This window comes from Prunus mume, linkage group LG3 (genome assembly GCF_029339155.1).
Source record: "Prunus mume cultivar Tortuosa linkage group LG3, ASM2933915v1, whole genome shotgun sequence".
In the NCBI taxonomy this organism is placed as follows: domain Eukaryota; kingdom Viridiplantae; phylum Streptophyta; class Magnoliopsida; order Rosales; family Rosaceae; genus Prunus; species Prunus mume.
In genome coordinates, this window is record NC_142700.1 from 14,141,552 (window position 1) to 14,154,848 (window position 13,297).

At 37.8% G+C, this 13,297-nt stretch overlaps 3 protein-coding genes and 1 long non-coding RNA gene across 4 annotated transcripts; 3 read left to right on the forward strand and 1 right to left on the reverse strand.

The window, feature by feature from the left end:
• The first annotated feature begins 1,041 nt into the window (after positions 1-1,041).
• On the forward strand, positions 1,042-2,749 carry LOC148918808 (uncharacterized). Its single transcript, XM_089048713.1, has 2 exons — positions 1,042-1,108; positions 1,512-2,749. Exons 1-2 carry the CDS (start codon positions 1,042-1,044, stop codon positions 2,747-2,749), a joined length of 1,305 nt encoding a protein of 434 aa, XP_088904839.1.
• Positions 2,750-2,947: 198 nt separating this feature from the next.
• Positions 2,948-3,931, forward strand: LOC107881560 (uncharacterized). The gene is made up of 2 exons (XR_016125496.1): positions 2,948-3,376; positions 3,497-3,931. It is a non-coding gene; the product is annotated as an uncharacterized LOC107881560 (long non-coding RNA).
• A 2,992-nt stretch (positions 3,932-6,923) lies between these two features.
• LOC103326232 (stem-specific protein TSJT1-like) lies at positions 6,924-8,626 on the forward strand. Its single transcript, XM_008228439.2, has 4 exons — positions 6,924-7,445; positions 7,686-7,926; positions 8,042-8,162; positions 8,253-8,626. The coding sequence occupies exons 1-4, from the start codon at positions 7,231-7,233 to the stop codon at positions 8,441-8,443; spliced, it is 768 nt and encodes a 255-aa protein (XP_008226661.2). The 5' UTR covers positions 6,924-7,230; the 3' UTR covers positions 8,444-8,626.
• Positions 8,627-8,910: 284 nt separating this feature from the next.
• Positions 8,911-13,043, reverse strand: LOC103326233 (Ribosomal RNA processing Brix domain protein). The gene is made up of 9 exons (XM_008228440.2): positions 12,905-13,043; positions 12,591-12,811; positions 11,995-12,136; positions 11,627-11,705; positions 11,378-11,502; positions 11,119-11,220; positions 9,622-9,690; positions 9,440-9,538; positions 8,911-9,229 (listed from the first exon to the last, which is right to left on the reverse strand). The coding sequence occupies exons 2-9, from the start codon at positions 12,791-12,793 to the stop codon at positions 9,098-9,100; spliced, it is 951 nt and encodes a 316-aa protein (XP_008226662.2). The 5' UTR covers positions 12,794-12,811; positions 12,905-13,043; the 3' UTR covers positions 8,911-9,097.
• Positions 13,044-13,297: the final 254 nt, after the last annotated feature.

Genomic DNA, 13,297 nt, shown 5'->3' on the forward strand with positions numbered 1-13,297 from the left:
GGTTTAAGATGCGTGCAGTTTGATTTTGTCTGAACCTTTCAGTTGCTTTGAAGTGTGCTTGATAGTGATATTTGTGGTTCATGGTTGATAGTAAACGTAGTTGTGTTGTTGAAAAGGCATAAAAAAAAAAGCACTTTTTCTTTTCAAACCAAACTGCTTTTGATTAGAGATAGTACTTAGTGGTCCAAAACCTCTGCATTTGTTTATGTCCTTGTTTAGTCACCAGTTAAATATTGAACAATTGTGTATTGATAGGTTTGACTGTTATGTGGCATTGTAGGTGAAGATGATAAGTTTACTATTCGAATGAACCATGGGGGTTCTTTATGTGACAACCTATATGTAAATGGGACTCTGGATTTCATTGATTTTTGTGATAAGGACCAAATGTCTATGTTTGAAATTGGTCTGATGGTTAAGGAGTTAGGCTATGATGGTATAATGTTATATCACTATGAGCTTCCCAACTCTGCTTCTGTAGAGAAGCTTATGTCTGATGAAGATGTTCTGAAAATGTGTGAATGTGTGAATGTGTGCCAGGAGTAAGGGAGATAGATATATTTTTGACACAGTTGGCTGATGACCCTTATACCTTTTTAAACAAACACAAAGAGATGGAACTGCAAAGGGTGGAAGGTTCTAGGGTCCAAAAACAGAGGTCAGTCGTGATTGAGGATATAGGATGTGCTGATTCTATTCCTCTTGTTCCTTATGTAAGGGCAAAGGCTGCTGCAAAGGGTAAAACACTGAAGATAGTGGAGCAAGAACCAGTGGAGGATGTTGGGGATTTTTCAGAACCTGAGGCACCAAAGAATGCAAAGGGTAAAACAGTGGCTGAGGCAGCAAAGAAGGGAGAGGCTGCAAGGTGTAGTATGGATAAGGAAGTGGCTGACCCTGAGCCACCAAAGAGTGTAAGGGCGTCTTCAAAGGGTAAAGATGTGGCTGAACCTGAGGCACCAAAGAAGGCAAGAGCTACAAAGGCTACAAGGTCTTCAAATGGCTACAAAGGCTACAAGGTCTTCAAAGGGTAAAGGTGTGGCAATGGCAATTGCAACAGATGGGGAAGATAATGATGCATCCTTATCAGATGCATCTACTTTTGTTGACAGTGAGTATGGGGGGGAACATTGAAGAGATAGCAGAGGAAACCATATTTTTGCAACAGTGGATTGCAGACCATTCCCCAGTTGAAGATACTTTTTAGCCTCTTGAAGATGAAGAGATAAATGAGGGTGGTGTTGTTAATGAGGGTGAAGGTCCAAGTGGGGACCAACCTTTACATGCTGGTCCAAGTGGGGACCACTCTTCATAATCTGGCCCAAGTGGGGACCACCCTTCACAGACTGGTCAAAATGAAGACCAACCTTCACAGAATGGTCAAAATAGGGAGCATCCTTCTCGAACTACGGATTTTCACCACACAGATCTTAGAGACACCAGATTAGAATAGGGGGATCAAGTAGTGGAGGATGAGTTAAAAAGTGTTCATTCATATGAAAATGATGAAACAGTTGCAAAGGGGAAAAAATTCAAACACTACAACCATGAAACAGACAAGCAAAATCCTATTTTTGATACTGGAATGATATTCAGTGACTGCAAGGTTTTCAGAAAAGCTGTTCGTGAATATTGCTTGTTGAGTGGGAAAGATGTCACTTTCACCAGAATGAAAAGTATAAGTCAAGGCGTTTGTAAAGCAGTGAGCTGTCCATGGCAGATTTATGTGGCTTGGAAAAACCCTACAGATCGAAGCTTGGTGGTGAAATACTATAATCCCAATCACAATTGTGTCAGAGTATTTCAAAACACACAAGCCTCAAGTAAATGGTTGACAGAGAAGTTCCTGCCTAGGATTCAGTCAAATCCCACAATGCCTCCACAGTCTATAGTGAATGCAGCATCTTCTGAGTTTAAAGTAGATATATCTAGGATGAAAGCTTACAAGGAAAAGGCAAACGCACTTCGAATGATTGAAGGATCAGTTGCTGAGCAATATGCCATGATCTGGGATTATTACCATGAGCTGGAAGACAAAAACCCTGGCTCCACAACAAAGATGCAGTGTGAGTTTGTTGATGGTGAAGCTGTTTTCAAGCGTTTGCACATTTGTTTAGAACCATTAAAGAAAGGGTTTAAGATGAACTATAGGTCTTTTATTGGGTTAGATGTCTGCCATCTAAACGGGGTTTATGGTGGACAGTTGCTTACAGTAGTTGGGATTGATCCCAATAACGAGACTTGGGTCCTAGCATATGCTGTGGTTGAGATGGAAACAAGGGAGTCATGGACATGGTTCATTGATCTGTTGGCCAAGGATGTGGACATTGTTAATTCCTATGGATGGGCCTTTATATCTGACAAGCAAAAAAGAATGTCTGGTGCCTTTGAAGACATTGTGCCTAATGCTGAGACAAGATTCTGTGTGAGACACCTTTGGGATAACTTCAACAAAACGTATAAAGGTAAAGTATTGAGGGATGAGTTATGGACATGTGCTAGAGCTACTAATGTGCCTTGTTTTAACTATCAAATGGAAGTAATGAAGACCTTAGATAGCAATGCATGGGAGTGGCTTGCTGAGAAGCCACCAACACAATGGAGTAAGTCTAATTTCAGAACACATATTAAGTGTGATATATTGCAAAATAACTTGTGTGAAAGCTTCAACAATAGTACCAAGACAGCAAGGGACAAGCCAATTATCACAATGCTAGAGATGATCAGGTACTTGTTGATGAGAAGGATCTAGTGGAAGAGGGACAAGATGAGCAGTTGGCCTCATCAAATATGCAAGAACATTTTTGACCATGTGCAACAGAAAAAGCTAGAAGCATGTAATTGTACTGTGTAGTGGTCTGGTGGTCCTAAATATCAAGTGGATGCAGGAAGAGATCACCAATATGTGGTGGATTTGGATAATCACACTTTTTCTTGCAGAAAGTGGGACTTGTCAGGCATTCCTTGTGCTCATGGAATTGTTGCCATACATTACAAAGGAGGTAAAGCTGTGGAGGATTATGTGCATTCATACTACAACAAGGACAGTTACATGGCATTCTATAACAATCTCATTATGTCAATTAATGAATCACAGCTATGGGAGAAGACCAACCAGCCAGCAATAAAGCCCCCAGCCTACACTAGACAACCTGGAAGACCTAGAAAGGTGAGGATAAAAAGAGCTGAAGAGAGAATAGATAAGAGTGGGAAAAAATAGTTGGGAAGACAAGGAATGCAAATGAGGTGTAGTATTTGTGGCTCAACTGGCCATAACAAAACCACCCACCATCGGAATCTACCTCAAAAGGAAAAACCCCTTTCAAGGGGTAAAGGAAGACCAAGAAAGATATCTAACCAAGACCCTGCAGTTGCTGCTGTGAGTGCCTATTTTTATTGCTAGGTTGTGTTGATGAAATATTATGTTGTTTCTTCCTTAAAATGGAAAAGCAATTTCATTGTTTTATTGTTTGAAGCTGAGAGTGTATTTTGTCTGTAGGATGAAGCAAAAGCAGCTGCAAGAGTTAGGAGAAAGAATGCATATGTAAGGGCAAAGGCTGCTGCTGCTGCAAAGAAGGCTGCACTAAATGCTTCCCAGCCAAATGCAGCTGAAACTGCTGGAATAGGATTAAGAGCATCCAAGAGACAGAGAAAATAGTCTCTTAGTTCTTAGTTCTTAGTTTATGCAAATTCCATTTGATTTTGAACTAGTATTATGTCTGGTTTTGTGATGTGGCCTTTTGAAGTTTACTTTCTGGTATTTTGAACTCCAAGTGAGGATCGACTTCTGGTTTTGGTAGCTGTTTTATTGTATTCCAGATTAGGTGCTCATGTTCATTTTGTAAAATTGAGATGCAAATGTTGGAAATGTATGCATGTGTTTTGAACTCAAAATATAATGGAATTTGCCTTCAAGCAATTGTTCAATTGGAAATTCCCTAACATTTGTGCATACATAAACATTCTGCATTTCCAATTTGCCTCACAATTGTTCATACATAAACATCTTTCATACAACTTCACATGGGAAATTACATGAAACAGACCTTTCATACACAAAGCACTTTGATTTTCTAGAATGTCCCACAAATGGCCACAAAATACATCATCCAACTCTTCTATGATATAGACCCTAAAATGTAAGTGCTAATTTCACATTCTTGGAAGATCCAGAGTCTCTCCATTCCACTACTAGCATTCTCAACAACACAATCAAAAAAATCCAAGAACCCAGAACACTTGCTCGTAGAAATCTTTGTGCTTTCAAGGCAACTCCAACCTTTTTTTTCAATTTTCGGTTTTCGTCTTCTTCCTTACGCAATCGTTTCAATAGTCCAGATATCACAATCTTGGACCTTTCACATACTTATGGATCATATCATTCAAAGAATGCACAACCTCTTCTGACTCCATAATCGGCGCAGCCCCAAAATCTTCTCCCAGGATTGTTGTCACCCATGACGTCGTTAAACGACATTGATTGCCGCAGTAACAAATGGGCTGGCCCACTTCGCATCTTCGAATTGGAACCTGGGCATCCACTTCTATGGATTTTGGGGGCTAGGTCTGAGTGGGGGCTTAGATATGGAACACGATTTGGGGGTTTTCCGTTTTTCTTTTTTGAATTAAACTAAACCACGTGTTGGCGCGAAAATCAAGGACCTGATCTGCCAAAAATGCCCTTAAAAAATTGTCCAGTTAGACGCCACGTATGCACATAACGGATTTCATGACGAAATTGCTAATGGAGGGGGCGATCTGTAATTTTTTGCGACGTTGTGTATGTACCCATAAATGTTCCAAAAATCGAGTATGAACTCGTAAATGACCCTATAGGTTAGGGGGTTTACTGTAGTTTGTCCTTATTTTTAACATTGGTCCAAAACGATGTCATTTTGGCCAGGATATTTTTGTTTTTGTTTTTTGTTTTAAAAAGGCACTGCGTGCTGTTGGTTAAGGCAATTCATCAAACACCTAGAGCGCACCATGAAACCTCAATAGAGGAGCAATATGCATTGCCTAAAGATAATTTTCCGGGGAAGGAGAGGTGCAGCTACACTTACTTGCGCTTTAATAGGTCCACCAATGAGTGCATGATGACTTTTTTAGAATACAAATCAAGAAAATTCTTATACGAGAAATGAAAGCTTGAACTGGAAAGAGTTTAGAGAGATTAAACTTCATTAAGCGACACAAGTTCGATAGGTGATTGTACCAAGCAAAACCTGTTACCTTGTCCATATACTTCATTACTAAACTAATCCAGTAATTATTTTAATTATCCAATCCAACTCGGGTACGAGTTCTTCTATAAGTCATGCATCTTATTAATATATATATATATATATTTTTATAGAAGTGATATTCTATTTTAATTTAATATAAACTAAACTACGGGAGAGGAATTTGAACTCGAATGCAAATAGATAACGCTTAACGCATGAGATTCAATTTTTACAATATAGAAATCACCAAACCAGAGGCTATAGCCCATCAGTTTAGGGGTGGCTCCACAAGTGTTAATTTCATTTATAATGGATAATGTTTTTTTATAGGGGTAAGTTTCAATTGGATAATATCTCTTGTATGTTTCTATAATTTAACAAAAAAAAATTACTCAAGATTTATGACAGGTTTACTTAATAAAAATGAGAGAAATCATGAATTGATGAGGAACTTAAGAATAAAAAGAATAAAAATTAGATCAACTATTCTTTTAATTAATTTCATTTCTAATTTTGAGGATATTTAATTAATCAAGGAATGAGTAGTCAAGAATTGAAATCATTTTAATGTCTATTCCTAATAAGTAAATATGGTAGGCAATAAAACTGGGAACGGGTTGAAAAGTATTGAGCATGAGATGGTTGGTCTGTCATGGCATAATGAATCATGAGGTGGGTCATGCACCGAATGTGATTTTGGTTTTCTCTCTCTCTATCTCTCTCTCTCTTTTTGAGTGTGGGTTTGAGCATCTGCTCCAAGAACCAATCTCAAAAGCTTAAAAAGTAACAAATCCCAGAACCCACAAAGCACTCAAAAACTACATTGGGCCCCAGGTGAATGGGGTATTGCAGCAGGTGAGCTAGCTGACTCTTATCCCTGTCACTGTTAGCTGCTTTGGATAAGCCTAAACGAGCCCACCATACCATACCAAACCATATCTCAATTTCTTTTTTTAATTAACATCAAAATCTCCTATCTGACATATCAAGACAATAAATATATATATATATATATAAACTGATTGATAAGAATAAAAAATATTTTTGTTCGTCACCTTAACTCAAGGTGTGTGTTCATCACTCTTCTTAATACTTGACACGTGTTTATAAATATAATAATGGTTAACTTTTTACTAAAAAAACAAAAAAGCCAGCTAATTCCACACTTGCTTTGATTGTTTCCTTCTAAATTTGTTCAAGCACTTTTATTGTAAATATGAGTTTGTTCTAAACATGCTTTTAAAGAAATTAGGGATGTTAGGCCTTGAAACTCAAGATTGATGGAACAAAACATTTGGATTAAAGTATAATTTTATTATTGTTTTAAGTTTTTAATTATAAAAAGTAATACAAATGTGAGTTCGGTCAGTTGAACAGAGTAGTGAGCTTCTCCTTCTTCGCACAACAAAATCGAAAATGGACAGCTAACCTAGTTAGCCTCTTGTCTTTTTCTTATGATGATGCCATTCCAATTAACTTTTCCATTTCTTTCTTTGTCCTCCCTTGTCAAATAACCAATATCTCACGCAACTCCATCCCTCATTATAAAACAAAAGATGAACAGAATTATCCAAAAAATTATTAAATTTGCCATAGCATGGTCCAAAAGAACTTCAATTTCAACAACTACAAGTCAAGTCAAGCAAGCTACTGCTCCCACAGTATTTGCAAGCAAGAGGGTCGGCAACCAAAACAGCTTCTATCTTTATTTTGGGTTACTGTGCAAGAAACTCTTGAGTCGAAATAAGACAAAAGGATAAGAATATCTTGAAGTTCGAGAAGCTTATCCATCGAGACACCACTAAGATCCACGTCACCACATCTATATAATACTCCTAAGTTGCTTTACTTTTACCAAAAGAAGGTGACCTTATAAATACACAAAAACCCCCCATTTATAATCTCCTTCCTTGCCCTAAAAAAGGAACAAAGGAAAAAAGAAAGTGTATACAAGCAAAGAAATTGGCTGATTGATCTGCATAGCATAGTTTTCTTTTTTTTCATCAAAATGTTGGCTATTTTCCACAAGGCTTGTGCTCACCCACCAGAGGAGCTAAACAGTCCTTCTTCTCAGAATGGAAGCAAGAAGCCTAAGCTCCCAGAAGAGACTCTCACAGAGTTCCTCAACCACCATCCTCACAACTCCTTCTCCATGGGCTTTGGCCGTGCTGCAGTGCTTGCTTATGTCAAGCCAGACCAACCCTTTTACTCCCAACACCAGAGGTACTAATTCTTCATCCATAATTTTCAAATTTATGTTGCCCAATGAAAAATGGCCTTGACTTGCAGATTAATGATTTAAAGTTTGAACCTTTAGTAGTGTGTGGAAGAACCGTTTGTAGTTTAGATTATTGCTTATATTCACATTAAAAACTTCAAATTTAATTGATCTTAATTTAAATTTCCATACTATTGTATAATATATATTTATTGTTTTGTGTGGGTGGTTTGATCAATTTTCAGGTTGTTCTGTGGTTTTGATGATATATACTGTCTGTTCTTGGGGAGCTTGAACAATCTGTCTTTGCTAAATAAGCAATATGGTCTAACAAAGTGTACCAACGAGGCCATGTTTGTGATTGAAGCTTATAGGACCCTTCGTGACAGGGGTCCCTACCCAGCTGATCAGGTTGTGAAGGATCTTGATGGAAGCTTTGCTTTTGTTGTTTATGACAGCAAGGGTGGAAATGTCTTTGCTGCACTGGTAGGTGTTCTTAGTTTCTTGTGCAGAGCAAATGTTTTTAACAAGTTGGACCCAAAAGTTTATGGATCATTTTAACTTGGATGAAATTCATGAATTTAATGTTTTGTGATTGTAGGGTTCTGATGGTGGAGTGCAGCTTTACTGGGGTATTGCAGCTGATGGATCTGTTGTAATTTCTGATGAATTAGAGGTCATAAAAGAGGGGTGTGCTAAATCATTTGCTCCCTTCCCAAAAGGTACCTTAATTAATTATGTTTTAAGCTTTAATTATTGCAGAAGTTGCTTTAATTAAAATCAACGGTTGTGATTAATTGATTGTTGTGCAGGATGCTTGTTTCATAGTGAGGGAGGATTGATGAGCTTTGAGCATCCAATGAACAAGATGAAGCCAATGCCAAGGATAGACAGTGAAGGGGCCATGTGTGGGGCCACCTTCAATGTAGATAAGTATACGAGGGTCAACAGCATTCCTCGGGTCGGAAGTGAAGGAAACTGGACTGAGTGGGCCTCCCATTAGGGGGACAAGTGTCATTGTGCCTTGCTTTGTCACCGTGACCATGGCTGAGAAAATGACTTGCTTCTAATCTTTTTCGTTTGTCCTTTGATCTTTTTCCCTTTTTTCTGGTTGTATTTTTGCTTATTTTCTATGTGCGAACAAAGATATAAATATTGGTATGATCTTCAGAAGTTGAGTGTGTTATATTTTGGCATGTTATCCCTTTGATTTTTATTATGAAAACACGAAAATAATGTCAATTAAAATATTCAGACTGAAAATGTAAGGATAGAAATACCCCCGTGATTCGTGATTCATCCGAATCTGCATTATCCCTCAAAGAAATTATTGTGCGCACAGTTTTACTTGGATTCACTAGTAATCCAAAGTTCATTCAACCCACCCATGATACCCGTGTGTGAGTTTTTCCCCCTCCCATTCCTAAGTTTGGCGAAGAAAAAAAAAATTGAACATGTAGGGTGAAAAGATTAGAAAATGCAGCAAAACCATGTTTGCATACGTATGTAAAAGCTAATAATCCAGCTGGGACAGAATTAATATTTGAAAGAGCATGGGCAGTTAGAACCAAAATCTGCCATTTCCGTGTATGGGATACAACATGACTTGTAAATCATAATTCTGTTTTTCAAAGAGAAGAACAGGAGTTGAAAGTTTTCATTCCTTCCACATCTCAGAAAACTCATCAGCCTCAAGTGGGTTGTCAAGCTCATGCATTTTTCTCCTCGTCTTTGCCTTGACTTTCTTCACATAATGCCCAGCCTTCTTCTTTTTCTCCAGTGCTCGAATCTGATAGCATTACAAATATTCCGTCAGTATAAGAGTAAAACATTTGCATATGGAGAGAGAGAGAGAGAGTTCCCAAGGAACCTCAACCCTAAACCCTAAAACCTAAAAATTAACCGTTAATTGCTACTCATCCATGCAGACATAAATAATTAGACATAACAAAATCAAGAATTCCAGATGCAAACAAAAAATTATATAAAGATATCTCACCTGATTAGGTGATATGTAAAATGGATTCTCATATAATGTCGGTCCTCCAAAGCTGCCGCCAAATATCTTGATAGGATTCAAACAAAATCGTGGTCCAACCTATATACAACCAGTTCTCTTGAGTTAAATTGTCATCACAGATACCCTAATATAAAGAACCGGAGCAAAGTATCACCACGAACCTCAACAAGGGTCATTTTATCTAATCCCCCTCGAGCTATTTTATCTGATTCGTTATGCGGAACCGATATCTGCAATTTAAAGGGGGGAAGGTCAAGAAGTATGCAGAAGTAGTGTAAGCAATTTATTTATAATAAAAAAAACGACTAACAAATATACGTGACCTGAGCACACACAAACATAATGTTGTATTAAGCAAATGTTACACAATATGGTATGAGGCAAATCTTAATTCTGCAGTTATTTGAGAATCTACACTACCACTCTGTTAGCTACTGTAGAGTATGGATGGTTAGTAATGTGTTCTTTTATTAGCCTATTCTATTCCAGGATCTGCACTACCAAATTTTGATATGCTACAACCTCTGAACTAGGGTGCCATCAAAAAATTTCATGCAGAAATTCAGAGTGACACTGTCGGCAGTCCTTATCAGCTCAGAGTATAATTAGTTAAAACCACTAACACAAGCATCATCAGTGTTTTACAAGAAATTCAGACTGACACGGTCGGCAGTCCTCATCATGCACTTCCCACCCTTTCTTAAAAATTTATCACAACTATATCCTAGCATAAAATTACTCTATGGACAACTTTTAAAAATCCAAAAAAGCAATGAAGGCTGTGCCTTGGGTGAGTGAGGCCAGCAGCGGCTGGCTTCAAACTGGAGGCCAGAGTTGGGCTCCCAAGGGAGGGTAGTGACTGACCCCAGAAGAAAAATACCATGTTACTCAACCCATGGCCACATCCATTTAAAGTAACTACAAATATTAGGGATAGATAGGATTTAGGAGTATGGGAATGATGGCGGATTGGTTGAGTAAGATGGTATTTTTCAAAATTTGGTTTGAAGTGGGCGGGTAGAATTTGGGGTGGCAATAGTACCACTTTAAATTCATAGGGCTTATTGGTCAATCAACCATAAAAATGTCCCCAACTATCAGATAAAATATCAAATTATTTCCTTGATCCCCCCTTCTTATGCCTACTATCCACTTAATCACACGTTACAAAAATTGTGGTAAACACTGGTTATTGGTGATGTATACATTACTGTCAATTCTTCAAACTCAAATTGGTAACTAAGAATTTCAGAACTGTTATGTTGAGGTGGCTACTAAAAGGCAGTGATCTTGCAAAGAGACAGATAAACAAATTTTGACAAATGACTGAAATCTAAAGCAAACTACCAACTCTTGATACCTTCATACATGGATTCTTGCTTAATAATACATCCAACACGGAGAAGAGGTCATGCTACTATGTTGCAAGTTAAAAGTTCTAAAAATAAAAGGTCATACATAAAACACATATGAGCATCTATGCTGCCTGCACAAGGGCAACACTGGCATTTAAACTCGAAAGGGTTTAAAGCTGCCACAGTTTATATATTTTGGGCAGAAAATATGAAGGACCCAAAATCAATTCTAATATTCAATAATAAGATTAAGTCAGACCACAACAGTCTTCAACAAAAAACTGTAATCTACAAAATCAGTACCTGATAGTTTCGGAACCAAATATGGTCATCAACGATAGAGAAAACAAAGACATGATCATGATAGGGCTTAGATTTCCTGTGCTCCTTAGGAATGCCAAATATCTGAGTATAAAGTTTAAAAGGAAAAAAATAAGATATAATATAGGACAAATTCCAAACAATATCTAAATTAACAAGGCAAACAGATCACAAGCAACCAAGCAGGGCATAATCAGGATAATGTTTATTGCTACATAAGGAGGAAGCAAAATAGACATGCCTGAGTGATCATTTCCTTCAAAAGCTTCCAGTGGGCATCTTTATCAAAATTGGATGAAAAAGTCAGAATAGGTCGTGACCCTTTTAGATGATTTCCAGTAAGCTTCAATTCCTCCATTGTGTGCACTGAAAATCATCAAACAATTTGCGTTGATCACAATGCTTCCCAAATTTTTTAACAACGGATGAGATAAGCCAATCTTTCTTGATAATCAACTTAATGCAAAATTAAAAAAAGTAGCAACATTACCAGCATTCACTAAGAATTTCACAGATGGTCCATTAGGACATTTTGACATCCACAGATAAAGATCTTTCCCCTTCCTGCACTGTAATTCAGAGAGTCCCCAAACAAAAGTACAAATCAGCACATAGAAAACCAAAGAAAACCAGCAACCTCAATGTGCTATTATCCCTATCTCAAACACCCAAAATGTCCTAAACATAGAGTTGTATCAACTGCTTAACCACTGGTAAAATTATCAGTACATATGTACATGGTGTCACCGACTAAAATCTTAACACTATCATTTATTAATTAAAAAAGGACAAAAGTATTAAATAATATCAAATAACAAATGCTAAACCAGGTAAGAAAGAAATAAAGAGAAAACTGACCTCAAAAAACATACAGGAAGAGCAACTCTTTAGCTCAACCAGCTCGTTAAGAGTTGCGCCATTACTTGACTTAGACTCAACTTTATTGTCCTTCTTACAATGAGGCAATAAATCCACCACATTCAACATCAAATGTCGATACCTACACATATATAATCATTCATATAAGCATATACAAACATATCTACATATACACATATGGATACAGACATATATACAAATATAAGCCAAAATTATTAGCATAATCATTCATCACAGGGAAAATCTATAAGGTTATTGTAGAAACCCTCTTTGTTGTTGGCAGTTCATGAACTGTCCAGTACACTCCAACCATTTATAACCAAATTTGATAATGGATAGAAAGATAGCATCCATTATACACTACCCCCTTTCTTCTTTTGTTCCACTTTCAATAAATTTGGTATTTTACTCTCATCTTTCCTCTCTCAACCAAACCTGTGACCTCCCCACACCTCTACCCCTCTGACCTCCCCAACTCTCACCAAGTTGCACGATGAGTATGAACGAATCATTCTAGTTTTGAATAAATTGAGCAACGAGCTAGAAGCAGAGAAAAAATGGAACTCGATTTCGACCTGTAGCTAATCCGACGAGAACAAGTAACCAAGACCTTCTCTTTGTTCCTAAAGAATGTCGTTGATTCAGTTTGGTTTGCTTGGTCATCCTTCTTCTCCTTCCAACCGGAAAGCGTTCGCTTAGGCCTCTCTGGAGCGACCTCCTCCTCCTTCTTTTCTCGAGTCGCAGCCTCAGCCTCGCTGTGCTTTCTCTTCTTCCCCATTACTTTTTGTTGAAAAATCTGATTTTCATTACAAGTAGAGTTAGCTGCAAATATATGCAAACATACTTGGGAAGCAAAACCCTAATTAGGATTTTGGTGAGCAATACTGACCTGAGAGAGTTGGGGGCTATCGGGGCGGAGGCTTCTGCAAATGAGATGAGAGCAATAAAGTCAGGGTTTAGGGTTTACAAGGATAGTGATGACTGACTAGAGAGAGAAGGAGCGGGCGGGTAGGTTATGTTGTGCGTTTTGAGTGTGGGTTTGCCTTTTGGATGGAACCATCATCAGATCATTTTTCTGGCCCGGCCCAAGTCTGGTTTTTCTCATTTTATTGGCCCAGCCCAAGTTTAGCTTCTAGCTATACCTTTCAAAATTGTACACGACCTGTAAACACCATACAAAACGTCACAAAAAATTACTGCTTCGGGTTGGGCCTTATAGGATGGGAAAAATCTTAGATTTGAATTCTCATTGAAGCTCCTGTTGATTCTTTTTAAATGTAAC

Excerpts from the sequence above, each read along its gene's own strand:
- LOC103326233 (XM_008228440.2), bottom strand. The coding sequence starts at position 12,793 with ATGGGGAAGAAGAGAAAGCACAGCGAGGCTGAGGCTGCGACTCGAGAA. Across the intron at positions 12,137-12,590 it reads TCTCGTCGGATTAGCTACAG|GTATCGACATTTGATGTTGA; the intron begins GTCGAAATCGAG and ends ATATATGTGTAG. Across the intron at positions 9,539-9,621 it reads ATAAAATGACCCTTGTTGAG|GTTGGACCACGATTTTGTTT; the intron begins GTTCGTGGTGAT and ends GGTTGTATATAG.
- LOC103326232 (XM_008228439.2), top strand. The coding sequence starts at position 7,231 with ATGTTGGCTATTTTCCACAAGGCTTGTGCTCACCCACCAGAGGAGCTA. Across the intron at positions 7,446-7,685 it reads TTTTACTCCCAACACCAGAG|GTTGTTCTGTGGTTTTGATG; the intron begins GTACTAATTCTT and ends ATCAATTTTCAG. Across the intron at positions 8,163-8,252 it reads ATTTGCTCCCTTCCCAAAAG|GATGCTTGTTTCATAGTGAG; the intron begins GTACCTTAATTA and ends ATTGTTGTGCAG.
- LOC148918808 (XM_089048713.1), top strand. The coding sequence starts at position 1,042 with ATGGCAATTGCAACAGATGGGGAAGATAATGATGCATCCTTATCAGAT. Across the intron at positions 1,109-1,511 it reads TGCATCTACTTTTGTTGACA|TTGCAAAGGGGAAAAAATTC; the intron begins GTGAGTATGGGG and ends ATGATGAAACAG.